At 35.4% G+C, this 14072-nt stretch overlaps 1 protein-coding gene across 1 annotated transcript in view; it reads right to left on the bottom strand.

Annotated features, from left to right (window-relative positions):
- The window catches only part of Dpyd (dihydropyrimidine dehydrogenase), an 803780-nt gene that overhangs the window by 14758 nt on the left and 774950 nt on the right, over nucleotides 1-14072 (bottom strand). The window contains exon 21 of the mRNA XM_026401392.2: nucleotides 5831-5974. Within this exon, the coding sequence (XP_026257177.2) occupies nucleotides 5831-5974 (144 nt within the window). The remainder of the gene's footprint in view (nucleotides 1-5830; nucleotides 5975-14072) is intronic.

Genomic DNA, 14072 nt, shown 5'->3' on the forward strand with positions numbered 1-14072 from the left:
TGTCTTCCAGCATACACCCACAACTTTCTTTTGAGTTTGTCAATTTCAATATCCACAAATCTAAAATTTTTATCCCCCACCGAAAAACTCCATTAAACTCAAAGGCACGAAGAACAAAACCCTGAGGTATTATGTTTTCTTTATCTCAGTGGAACCATAAGGAATCTAGTCCTGATAATCCTCTTAGTCTTAACTAAGTTAGTCCCCCTTCCTTCAATATGAATCCGAAATCTTGGGGGAAGAATGAATAAGACTTTCAATTTCATCTGCCTCTACCACCATGTGCTCACCAAATGCAATGCCATACCGCAATTTCCAACTTGGTTCACCTCCAGAGCCACAGGTATTCCCATCATTCTTGAGTCCATTTTAATGGACAGAATGAAAACACATGGTCACTTAACTTGCTATCCCCTGTAACCGGTCCCTTCCTATGTTATAACTAAGACAAAGAAACAACTACTTAGGACATATTAGGTGCAAGCTAAAAGCACTTCAAACATGGTCTGATTTGTAACCCTATGAGGCAGATCTTTTATTATCTCCATTTCACAGATGAGGTCACTGAGCTCTACTAAATGACAATGCCATAGTTTGAACACAGGCAGTGAGACCGAGTAGTCCTGGGCTTGATTTAGGAAACTCTTTACCATAAATGTAATCTGCTAAAACCTTACAAACTTCTCTTTGTATTTTAATGAAGAAAATAGTTTCTTAAGACATTTTTTCCTGATCACTTTCTTTAAGTATTTCACAGATAAAATAAATCCAAATTTAGTTTAGTCCCTGTTTGCTATGCTTTGAATGTGTCCCTCAAATGTTGTTCACGTGCTGGGAATTTAGCTCCTTAAATTAAAATTAAATTTAACTCCTTAATTGAACACATTTTGAGGTTAATGTCATTTGGAGGTGGGCCCTTCAGGAGGTAATTAGGACTAGGTGAGGTCATAAGAGTGGGCTTCCTGACAGCCTTAATATCTTTATAAGAAGGCAAAGAGAGACCCAAGCTAGCAGGCTTGCTGACTTTCCATGTGATGCCTCCACCATGTTAGAATGCAAGAAGAAGGCCCTCACCAGATGCAGAGCAGATGTTGGTGCCAGGCTCTTGAACTTCACAGCCTCCAGCACAGTAAGCCAAAAACTTCTAGTATTTATAAATTACCCGGCCTCAGATATTTTGTTACAGCAACAGAAAACACATTAAAAACACACCACTTATGCCAAATGGCTTAAGGTTATGTCTGGACTCCATTCCTGTTCTAGTTGTCAGGATACAGTATCTTTAATCTCACTCCTTCTGGCAGCTTCAGCTGTTGTCTGCTGGCATATAAACACCCACAAGCCTAGATTATTGTCATATATACAAACCAAACTTTACCTGACTCTCTTTCCTCTTCTCATCATTGTCTTCTGGTCTTTCTCAAGTTAAGAAAGTATTCCACACACGGTCATTACTTCTCAGCCTCTCTTCAATCTTCAGTTTACCACCTACCTCCTATTTTACTATTTTACTGAAGCTGCTTTCTAAGCCAGAGTAAGCTAAATTATGATGGGTCTAAAGGTTACACTAAGGAGTTTATCTTAAGACCTTGGCTATGACAGGAAAAAAATTAAGTAATGTAAAACAACCAGAACTTCATTTAAAAATAAATGCTTTATAAATGTTGGAGGAAGGGTGGTCTAGAAGACCATGGATGATCCAAGTCTTAATCACAGAAAGACATGCAAGCTGGGGAACTCTTGCACCATCATTATAGTAAAACTTGAGAAGAGTCACAGAGGAAGATCCACAGAGAGAAGGAAGTGGAGGGATGGACACAGACCCCAGCACCATGGACTCCCCCATCCTCTCCTATTCTCCCAACCTGCTTCTCCTTCTGTCCCAGGAGGCTACAGGGTGTGTCTCTTCTCCTCGGGGTCCACCTCCTCCTGCCTTGTCTATCTAGTCAATATGAAGAAGAAAACAGACTTCTAGCACATATTTTAAAGGGAAGAGTCTCACAGTACCAGAAGCACTTTTGTGTTTTTCAAGTGTTAGAGTAGTTAGGTCTTGGTTGAAAATACCATAGTGTGTTTTAGCCCAGGATTCTGGATTTCATTGGAAAGTTTTATTTGTAAAGTTTTAATTGATCTATTTATTATTGAACAAAGAATTAATAGTAGCATAAAACTTTTTTTAATAGAAATTGACTATTCTTATTAGAACTTTTATCTAATTGATTTTTGATTCACCCTTGAAAAATTTAAGCAAGTTTTTAGAAACTGAAAAATTTTAAAAAATCACAGCAAATGATGCAAAAAAAAAGCAAGTGATGCAAATTATTATACTTTTTTGTTATTAAATCAAAATTTGGGAGGTGAAAGGGGTCACTTTAAAATGAAACTACTGAAGTCCTGGAATCATTATCTATGTATTTTGGGAAAAATTAACTTATAACCATTAATTAATACCTTAGAGCAATAAATTAGAGATTAATTAAGTGGTCAAATATAAATGTTAAAATTTTGAAAGAAATAGGGTAAATATTTATTCAATATTATTGTAGAAAAGGCTATACTCAGCAAATCAATAAAGAATGAAAAAAGACAAGATTCTACTGGAAATTATTATAAAATTTATAAAATTAAGACTTATTTGCACAGATATAAAATTACCATGATACAAATTATGAGACAAATGATAATCTTAGAAAATATATTTGAAATATTTTACAAAGTGCTGTGATTTTTAAAAATACAAAAAGTCCATAAAATTTTATAAGATAAATATTTCAACAGAAAATTGTTCAAAGCGCAAAAGAAAAAATGATCAACATATACATAAAAGTATGTCAAGCTACCAGTATGTGGATATTCAAAATTCTAAAAAAATATATTTTGACCTTTATATTAGTTAATAATAAGTTTGTTGCTAATGAAATGTCCCTTACATATTTGAAATGAATGTAAATTTGCACACCCTTCCTGGGAAATAATTTGAGGATATCTTATAAAAAGCCCTTATATTACTACTTATAATATGATAATTATAATATTATGATTACTTTTAAGAAAACAATCATAAGTCTACAAAAATTTCTATAGAATGATAGTTATAATAGTATTTTTTTTGTATCAATTCTGGAAATAATCCACATGTTCCACAATGTTTATTTAAAAATTAACAATAATATATTGATTTATGAAATAAAGTTATGTAAAAAGAGAAGCAATATATACTTGTGATTTTTATGTTAAATAGTTAAGAGTAGGAGAATCAGTATTGTTTGTTTTAAAACATTACACTTAGGTATAGGAAAAAGATTAGAAGTTTATAAATCTAAATTTTAATTGTGGTTAAGTTTAGATGGAAGATGGTGATTTTATATTAATCTTTATGCTTCTAATATGAAAACAAAAGCAAGTAAATGACTGAAAGGAGGAAAGGAAAGAGATTTCCTGTTCAGTGGTTTAATTTTACAAGTCTCTTGTTAGATAACCAGTTCAAATCAAGTGACTAGTAGTGTAACTGCCACAAAACCCACTTGTCCCAATTCTCACTAGAGTTCTTCCTCTAAAATACAGGCCATCCTCCGCTCTACACAAAGGTTTATAGAAAGCAAGATGAAGGGAGCATTTGTTATAGTAAATTTAATTCCTCATTTTCCAAGAAGTTAACTGCACTTACAAAAAATCGAAAATGTCCCACCCCAGAAAACTCCAGCATGGTTGGCTGCTCTTGTGTTTTCTGACAAGGCACACCATCTGTCCCCAACTGGCAACAGGTGGGATGGATATGGACACTCGGGAGAGGGCCAAGGTCATAGAACACGCACCGAGCACAGGAAACCTGCCACAGCTGCCACTTCATCTGCGGGCACGATGTAGTCCTAGGCACTGTAGCATGGTGTTCACCATGTCCTGAGGCCCGTGTGGCACGTGACACCAAGGATACTTCACTCAAGTAACCTCTAAGTTGAGACAGCCCAGGAGAAGAAGGTGAACCTGAACCATATCTAAGAAGAATCTCTCTCTCTCCTTGACACTTTTAAACAGCTTCATTTGCTTTCCTGACTTCTCATTTTTTAAAAAATTTCTTCTGTGTTTGACTTTGGGTTTTTTTTGGGGGGGGTGGGGCGGGGAAGGATATGATCCATCAGCTTTCATTCAACCACAGGAGGTTTTCTGTTTGTTCTGTTTCTGTTTTACTTCTGGGTTATCAACAGATTCCTTTAAGTGTGAGGGGAATGGAAAAGGTCAAAAATTGTTAATAGTCAATTAGTACTTCTTTTATTTCAAACATAAATAATATCTTCCTTTTGAACTACCTATACAAGAAGAAAGTGTTCCTAGATGTGGAAATCTTACGTTTCACTCAAATAAAATAAGAAGAGTGACAGCTGTGAGAATTTCCACAAAACCCCAAGTCCTGCAGCATGGGATGGCCTGTAGTATGTGGTCTTCTGTTCTCATTGTTCTGTTCGTCCTTTTCGTAGTACACAACTAACAGGAACAGCTCAAGAGACTAGTTGGGGTGACTGTACTGCCAGAAGTTCCCAAGTGTTCACTTTACTTGGAATTATGGCATTGAAATATGGTAGCTTGTGGACAACTTCCCTTTTTACTTTCAGCACTCTGCATTGCTTCAATTTTGCAACATCAAACCTAACCTCTACCATTTCTAGCACAGGATCCATTCTCCCGCATACATGGAGGGAACTTTTAAGGCACCTTGCTTCCACTGGACTCTCAGGAAAAATGAGTACGAATGAGGTCTGCTTGAGAGCACCAAGGGCGAGCTCTGCAGCTAGAAACATAGCTATCAGCAAATCCAGAAGAATCAACTTCCTTCACTGAGGACCTCATTTTAGTGATGGTGGCTTAGGACAGAATACAATGACACCCTTTCTTCACTATAACTGTTTTAACGAATGCCATCTTGGAGGAGGCAGGACTTGTGGGCGTGACTCCCAGAGAACAGCTGAGGGATTCCATGGTGATGTGACAGTTTTGTATCTTGACTGTGGTTGTGGGTACATAAATTTAAGTATGTGACAAAATTACACAGAACTAAACACACACACACACACACACACAGACACACACTCACAAAGTAAAGTGGAGAAACCTGAATAGGGTTGGTGGTTTATATCAGGGTCAACCCACTAGTTGTGATATCAAACCCCCACTGCAAAATGGGGGCAGGGAGCTAAATGAAGGGTACCTGAGACCTCTCTGCATTATTTATTACAACTGATTGTGAACCTACATTTCTCTTAAAATCAAAAGTTTAATGCAAGAATCAGGAAAGGTAACATACGCACACCATTCTGTCTTCATGGTAATTTTTGTTTTACCCAGACAATAATCTCTGAGACCCAAATCAATGTAAAGGTTTTCCTGAGGCTAAACCAGAGAAAATGTTTCCAAAATATAAATTACCATATGGATATTGATGTTACATACTGATAATTTAGCTGTTTTGCATGACTAGTAAGAGATTTCTTGGTGTTTCTTGATGTTAAAATTACTGTGGGTTACAGTAATTTTAATTGACTGTAAGAAGACAATTGACATTAAAATTTCCTGACACGTTTAATACATACAAAAATTTCCACTGAACACATACCTGACCGTGCTGTAAAAAAAGTACAAAATATGCAAATATAAGTATAAAATATATAAATCAAAAGTGTCATTCTATAATTTAAATATTTTCACTACAGGCAAAATCTTAAAAACTTTCAGAATACTTTTAAAACATTAGTGGTACATTTAAGGAGGAAATAAACATTTAAATCATATTTAAACAGTAAGATAGACATACTTATATATTTGGTTTAAGTTTTACCTTGACGGTAGGTATAGGCCTTTTGGGTATAAAACATTTTCTCTCAAGTGGTGAGAAAGCTGTGTTTTGCTCTTTCTGTCTAATCTTGTTCTCTGCTATGATTTTCTTGCGCTGCTCAAGAAAAGGTCCAAAGCTTGGCAGTTTCTAAAGGGAAACATGAAATTAAAAGCACGTTAGGCCATGTGTTGGTGTACACTTCTAATCCCAGCTCTTCAGGAGGCTGAAGCAGGAAGATTACAAGTCCAAGGGCAGTAAGACCCTGCTTAAAATAAAAATTTTTAAAAGGGCTGGGGATGTAGCTCAGTGGTGAAGTACTTAGCCTTAGGCTTAATTCTCAGTATTAAAAAAAAAAAAACAAAACAAAGCAATATGGAAGATAAAAATGAGTGAATATAAACACATACACATATGAAGAAACAATTTTATACTTGGAGATGGTTTCATGTCTACTGTAACAAGGACTACTAGTCTTCTAGGTATTAGATTCATTAGTTATTAAAAGAACACAAAAGAACAATATCATTACCAATATTTATGTGTTAGATGCAAATGTTAATTAAAATGCATTTCTAAATGGAATAAAGTTCACAACGGCAAACCAAATCCATTCACTTAAAACAATAGCTATTAGTTAAATCATTTGTTTGGTTTGTATAGACAGAAGGCGAAACCTATTGATGGGTTTTTCCCGCTCATCAGGTTTTTCACACGATATAGACACAGTGTAGTTCCTGATAAATGTTTTTGTCAATAGCAAAGGTACCGTGCCAAAGTTCTAATCTGTATCTCTATTTTATTGTGTTCAAATTCTTACACATTTCTTTAAAGACTGTAACTAATGCCGATTGCAATTTACTGGAATAGCTGAAGAACAAAATGATAAAAATATTGACTTCTCTGTACAGAAAATAAATGTTATTTTGAGTAAAAGAAGTAAAAATAAAAATGAAAAGCAGAGGATATATCATGGTCCTTAAACAAACTCCATCAGTATTCAAAATCACATCACAGCTTTAAATCTCAAGGTTATTCAATTGTACTTTACAAAGTTCATTTAGAAAGATACCTGGGCGTCATGGAAAAATGCTAAGTGGTTTCAAGTTAACACGAAAATGCCCTCATACCATTCATTATCCCACAATTATCTCCTCTTCACTTTGTCCTTCCCCTCCTTTAGAACCTTTGATCTTCACTTTTACTGACACATACGGCTGGTGATAGACACCACTGAATTCCAAATGTTTCCTGTCAGGCTGTAACCTGGAAATGCTAGGTCTCTTTTAAAAGACTGCAAAAACACTCTTGTTCCTGCAGAATAAAGCCCATTTATCTAGCTGATGGAGGTTTGGAAAACTACAGCACTCCAAGGTCATCCTGATCTCTGACCTAGCAAGTACTTTGGTGAAAAAAAAAATCACACTTGTTTCAAAATGCTGGCCTCCACTTGCCAGGCTGAATACTGCCTCAGGAAAATGAGTTCTCCAGTCCTCTGGAGATCTCAGTAGAGTAGGTAAACTAAACTTAAACCATGTTCCAATCAAGGTAAACTGCAACTGTACTTTTGTATTAGCAAAGAACATATTTATGTGGAAACATCAAAGCTTGTTACTTCTATCATCAATTCACCCTAATTATGTCAACAAGTCATGAAAATGGAAACAATGTTCTGAATACCAAATTAATTTATATACAATTAGATTAGAAATGTGTACTTTGTCTCTATCCTTTAATAATGTTTTCCTAAATTATAATATTTTATGGATGCAGTAATATGAAATAATATGATGTAGAGGGAGAGTATTTTGTTTCTACTTTATCATAAAATAAGTGCTACTGACATGTTAAAAGCATAAAATAAATCCTCAATACTTATTCCATGTTAGTCACTTGAATATAGAAATGATAACACTTGTTTGAAATGTCTTCTTATGAAATTACTTTTCCCTGGGCAGTAGAGGTGTTAGGGATTGTGCCTTGTGCTGAAGAAATGTTTCCTTGTGTGTCTAGACAACATCTCATGTCCACATGATATAAGTCCTGCCAGAATGTCACTCTCTCCACCTTTCTCTTACACATTATAACCTTATTTTCTTGAAGATTATCAAGTCACATACATTATAACCTTATTTTCTTGAAGATTATCAAGAATAGTTAAGTGTTTAAACACATGACCTCTGGTTCTAGCAGATCCTCATGTTAATAAGTCCCCTTATGAACCATTATCTTGTTTTCCTGATAGGGCCATAGTTCACTTAACAACATCTAATTCCACCTGAATTTGCAAAAGCTGTTCCAGAGATCCATCTTCTTTACACATACATTAGGCTCATTATTTATCCAAATGGAGAGAAACAATATTCTTAAATATAAACCTTTATTTCAAATTATTATAAAAACAGTGATGATGATGATGACAAGTATTTGAAGATCCCTTGATGTTGAATGGAAAACAGCCAGGACAATCTCTAACATCTTAATATATTCTGCAATTATTTGCACTAGTTGACCATATTTGTCATATATAAATTATACTATGCAGTCTTGCATTGGCTAACAGTGCTATGATTCTAAGGTACTAACCTTTAATAATCAGTCCTAAGAAGAGGCTCCAAGTTTAATTCCTACTGGAATTTCTTTGAACATTAATTAGAAGAATCAAAGAAATAAAAGAATGCTGTGGCCCAATTTTTCTTTTAAGTTGAAAGCACACATACACAAAATATTGATTGCTTTCTCAACCTTCCACCATACATCTCCAAATCAAACTGGGTTCATGTTTAATTACTCACTGCCATGTGGAGATTCCAGAGGCTAAGGGCTATCTTCCAAAACATCAAGACTGCCATAGGCATTTTGCATGACTCATTAGTATGAAAAATTAAGCAGTTTAAAAAATTTGTGTGCAATGATGTAGTAGTAGGATTTAGGGGCACTAATTTTTTTTAAAGTTAAAATTTCCAAAAATGTAGAAAATCAATTCATTTCTCTAGCAAAGGATCACCTTTCTGCATGCTATATTTAGGCATGTTCTGATCTTGCCAAAACAAATGAACAAACAAACAAAACCCAAAGCCAAATAAAGCTAAGAAAGAGCAAGGATAAACGCATAGTTGGCCACTGTGTATGTGTGCAATCAGTGATGATTAATAAAGCATTTAGTTCAAATCTCTGCCTGAACATACAGTTAATTGATTTCCCATTGAAGGAGGAGAAGCAGCAGGGTCTGACAGAGGCAGCAGCAGGAGTTTTTCCTCTTCATTCATTATTTTCTTACAGAAAAAGTCGTAGCCTGCGGTAACTCAAAGCATGAGGTTTTGAGCGTCATGCTATATTTCTTAAACAAAGGAAAAAGTTCTTTAGGACTATCAAAAGCTGCTTTGTAACTGATGAACTGAACAAAGCTCAGAAATGGTGTGATTTTGTTTCAATAGTTTCTCCAGGGATTCATCATTGATGAATTTGTTCTCACCAGAAAAGCTAAATCCTACTCATTTAAAGATAACAGTATCTCACGCTAAAACTGTCTCCATCCAGATATAAAAAGCATTACATTGCCGATAGAAAAGTGACAACATAATGAATCAACAATGATACCTTAAGCCAGCAAAGCTTTAAGGTAAAGAAGTTTATTTGGATTATAATTTATTCATGGATCAATCTAAAGGTAATTGAGCATATTATGAAGTAGGAAAGGGTTCTTGTTTCTAATAGAAGCAGGCACTGGTATCATCCAGTTTAAATTGCATAATTTTTATGAGAATGGCAGCAAGTTGGCTAATAGCAGTAGTCTATAGTACTGTAATGGATCAGCTCTATTTCCTTAATCATGCTCTTATCTGATTCGAAACAATAACAGCAAGAAAAGTACTTACTTTGATATCTAAGTGGTAATAGAAGATAAAAGGATTTCAGGATATATATATATATGTAATATGTAAATATATTATATTTGAACATTTATATATGTATGTATATATAAATATATATATATATATATATATATATATATATATATATATATATATATAGAGAGAGAGAGAGAGAGAGAGAGAGAGAGAGATTATAAACCTGAACAGTCCATCAACCTATCTTCTTTATATGCATGTTTTTGAACATATATACACTGATAGAATGAAGGTTAAGATAGACACAAAGAATATATTTTGCAATATTTAAAAATTGGTCTTTTTTTCAAAAGATATGGTTACACTATTATTTATCAGTCTTTTGAAATTTTTTTCAACAAATACAATATCAAATGACTCTTCTGGCCAGGAATTGTTTTGTGCTACATTAAATAAAAGCTAAATAATTTCCATATGGTATGTGTAAGTTATCATTGTGATTAATTTTATAAATTTCTCTTGCTATTCAGCAAGGGCAAGTGTCAAATTGAATTATATATCAAGTATACCCAGTTATTGTACTTATCTCAAAGCATGATATAGTAAGCTTTTTGGAAAACTGCTTGAACTCAAATTAGTATCCAACAATTGGACAGAAAAGCTAAGAAAATAAATCTTCAAAGAGCTAATCTTAAAAAAAACTCAATAAAGTGATTCGAGTCACTTTTGGATATATAAAATTTAAAAAATGTGGGGGCAGTATGGTACAATGGCTGGGATCACAGGTTCTGAATCTGTGTAAAATAGGGTTTAATGAAGTAATCTGCATAATGTTCTGTGTGCTGAGTGTGCCTCAGTGCCACATGGAAGGTGGGTACGAGAAGTCCCTTTTCTGTGTTTTCTGTATTCAGTTACTTCATCCCTCTGCCCATTCATAAAGGTAATCAGTTTCTTACATTTGACTCTGATTTTTACATCAAAATCAGATTTAGCATGGTTTAGATTCAGAAACTAAGATTTTTCTCATGTGTAAAAGGCAAATAGTGTTTAATCACTGATATAAGTAAGTAAACTTTCATGACACTGAGATATTTGGGCAAGGGAAAACAGTAAGGCACACGGAGAGAAGTATTGTCTATGTGTTATCATAGGGCTCTGTGGAACCCAACGGTGCAAATTGGAGTTGGACATGCAAAATATATGAAATATGACTATTAGTTTAAAAAGATACATTTAAGCATGCAACTTTTGATCAAAAAATATGATGTCTGAATCCGTCAAAGCAATTACAGTCCATGTTTCATCGTTAAAGTAAGGAAGCCAACATTCACAGAGTGGTTAGGGCACTAATTTAGAAGTCGAATTTGCATGAAAATCACAGTTTTGCACTCATTAGCTGTGTGACTATGAGCCAATTACTTAACTATTCTGCTACTAATTTTCCTTATTAATGAAATGAGAATGACAGTACCTAATGCACGATGTTGGTATAAGAATTAAGTGGAATAATATTTGTCAAATGCATGCCTGCCAATTTATTCCCATCAGCTTTAACTGCTTACATTGAATTGTGTACTGTGTTCTGTCTTTTTATGTTTGTTCATGCATTGCCTCTGCTAGGAATGCCCCATCTCTGCCTTTTTACCTGGTGCAGGCCAATCTGGCTTTTTAGTCTCAGCTCAGCCCTCATGGCTTCTGAGTAATCCTCTTTGCTGGTTCTCCTTCCTGCCCAGTGTTAGCGACCCCTCTTGAGGCTCCTGCTCAATGTAAGTCAGTGCTTCCATCTTCCCCATTTGAGATCCTAGACAATTTTTGATCCAGCACACACCAGAGACTGAGTATATTTTTAAAAATGTAACAAATAAGCAAATGAATATTTTGAATATATACAAAATCTTACTGGATGTTTGAAGTGTCAGATAATCTAAAAAATTACTTTGAGAAAGAAATTAAATGATAAGGTTTCTTTTAATATTCAAAATGACATGAAGTAAATAATGTCACACCTACCTAACTGCTGTGATTCAAAATTCAGAAGAAAACATTTGTAAAGTGCCAGACACTTGAAATTTATATATAAAAGACAGTCTGTGACCTTAAAAAGCCTATAGTTAATAACAACTGCAATACCCTGTGATAAGGGCTGTGGCAAAGGTGACACAGACTGTTATATGAGCAATGACAATGTGTACCTAACCCAGGCTGAAGGGTCAGAGATTGTGCAGAGGAGGTGACGTCTGAGCTAAGTTCTGAAGGATGAGGTGAAGATGGCTTGGCAAGTAGTGCCAATGGAGGTGTGAGGGTCAGAAAAAGGGAAGAAAATCCTCCAGGTTGAAGAGAGAGAGCAGGGTGACACTCTGGAAGAGGTGGCGGGGAGCCCCAGACTGCTAAGCCTCTGCTCTGTTTAATATAATACAAGAGGGTAAGGCACCTCCTCTGTGAAAAGCAAGGTGAGCACATTTTGTTGTGAAGTGACAGAGTATGCAACTGCATTAGGAATAATGTCAAAGTCATGAGAAGAGACTCTAGCGTCAATTGAATGCCAGGAAGAATGTTGGTGCTAAGACTTGCTTTTTGCCATGTGCTGTGTAGGTGTTGGATCTGGGGCCACAAGGGTGAACAGGAGGTGATTCTTTGTAACCAGCTTGTAGCCTTGAGAGGAAGACTGACTCACAGTAAAAGATACTGCAGTGATAAAATTATTATTTTAATATTTAAATGCCATTTAGATGACTCATCATCAGGTTTCTCTAAAGAGGTATATCATCATTGCTTAAAATAATTTTTACAGCAACACCTTTAGTTTGTGATTTGGGACCTACACCCTTGTTGGCATGATTTAGGAGAAAACAAAAGAAAGAGATGGTCCAAACCACTGGGCTTAGAGAAATGCAGAAGAATATTGAAGCAGAAGAACAGAGGAGAGGAGAGAGGGGAAGGGAGGGGAAAAACACAAAGAGACAAAAGAGCACAGAACATTGAAGGAGCAGAGTCTGATGCTCTGGTAGCTGAAGGATATTGATAAAGGAGAGCCAATTTCTGTTTTGAGATGTTTGCATTGTTGCAATCTAAATCCTCCTCCATGGCCTTTATGTAATAAAGTCTGCTATATCCTTACATGCTGACGTAAAAGATTTGTAAGAAATCAGGGAAATAGGATTAAGCCTCATGATTGGGTTGGCATAGAGCTGAAGTGATAGGAACCAATAAAAAAGTAAGAGGATGGAGAGTCAAAATTTTGTGAGAGTAGGAGAAGTGACCTTGAGAATATAATTTCTAAGGATTCTGTAGTAACTATAGAAGGACAGGATCAGGCGAAATCAGCTGAATGACACAGGTAATTGATTATAAGGAGAAATGGGATAAGTAGAGGAAGAGATCCATAGAGTCTGGTGTCACTTAGATGCAATGAACAATTAATTCCAGCTAGAGATTAAGAAAGGCTTTTTTTTGTGAAGGAGGTAATTAAACTATGATAAAAGATTCAAAAGGAGGGAAACAGTCTGTAGTGCTAAGAGATATAGGATTAGAGATACAGGAATGAAGTGAAGTAACTAGAGGGTGGTTTGGGGGCTCAGAGATGGCTAAAATATAGTAAGTGACTGGGGAATAGTGGGAATAAATCTGGGAAATATAAGAAGGGCTCTGAGTTCTGAGCAAGGTGGTTTAGATTTTACTCTTTAGAATATAGGGAAATATCAGATCCTTGTGGAAGCAGCAGGAAGGATGGATGGATTATGAGATCATGGCTGTGGCAGAGAAAAGAGAATAATCCAGAATATTGGAGATGGGATTCTGATAGTAGCAGAAAGTAAACTACATGACTTATAAGATGATTACTATTATTATTTAAGGTTTTATGATCAGAAATAATAAAAATTTTGTGGTTAAAAAAAGTTTTTCTGTGACAGTTAATTTTATGTGTCAACTTGGTTGGATTAAGAGATGGTCCATACAACTGGTAGAAATTATTTCTGGGTATGTCTGTGATGGTGTTTCCAGAGTGACTGGCACTTGAGTTGGTGGACTAGATAAAGATCATCCTCACCAATGTGGGTCTCCATCAACCAATCTGTTATGGGCCCAGTATAGAACAAAAAGTGGAAAAGTTCTCTCTTCTGGAGCTGGAGTTGGGATATCCATCTTCTCCCCTTGAAGACAGAGGTCCTGGTTCTTGGGCCTTTGGATTCCAGAAATCATGCCATTTCCTACTCATTACCCTCTCAGTACTCAAGTCTTCAGTCTCAAAGAGTTACACCATTGCTTCCCCTGTCTTGAACTTTAGAATCAGAATGAATCACAAAACAGGCCTTCCTGATCTTCCTGTCTGCAAAAGGCATAATTTGATACATTTTGGTCTCCATAACTAAGTAAGCCAATTCTTATATTAAATTCCC

This window comes from Urocitellus parryii, chromosome 11 (genome assembly GCF_045843805.1).
Source record: "Urocitellus parryii isolate mUroPar1 chromosome 11, mUroPar1.hap1, whole genome shotgun sequence".
Lineage (NCBI taxonomy): Eukaryota > Metazoa > Chordata > Mammalia > Rodentia > Sciuridae > Urocitellus > Urocitellus parryii.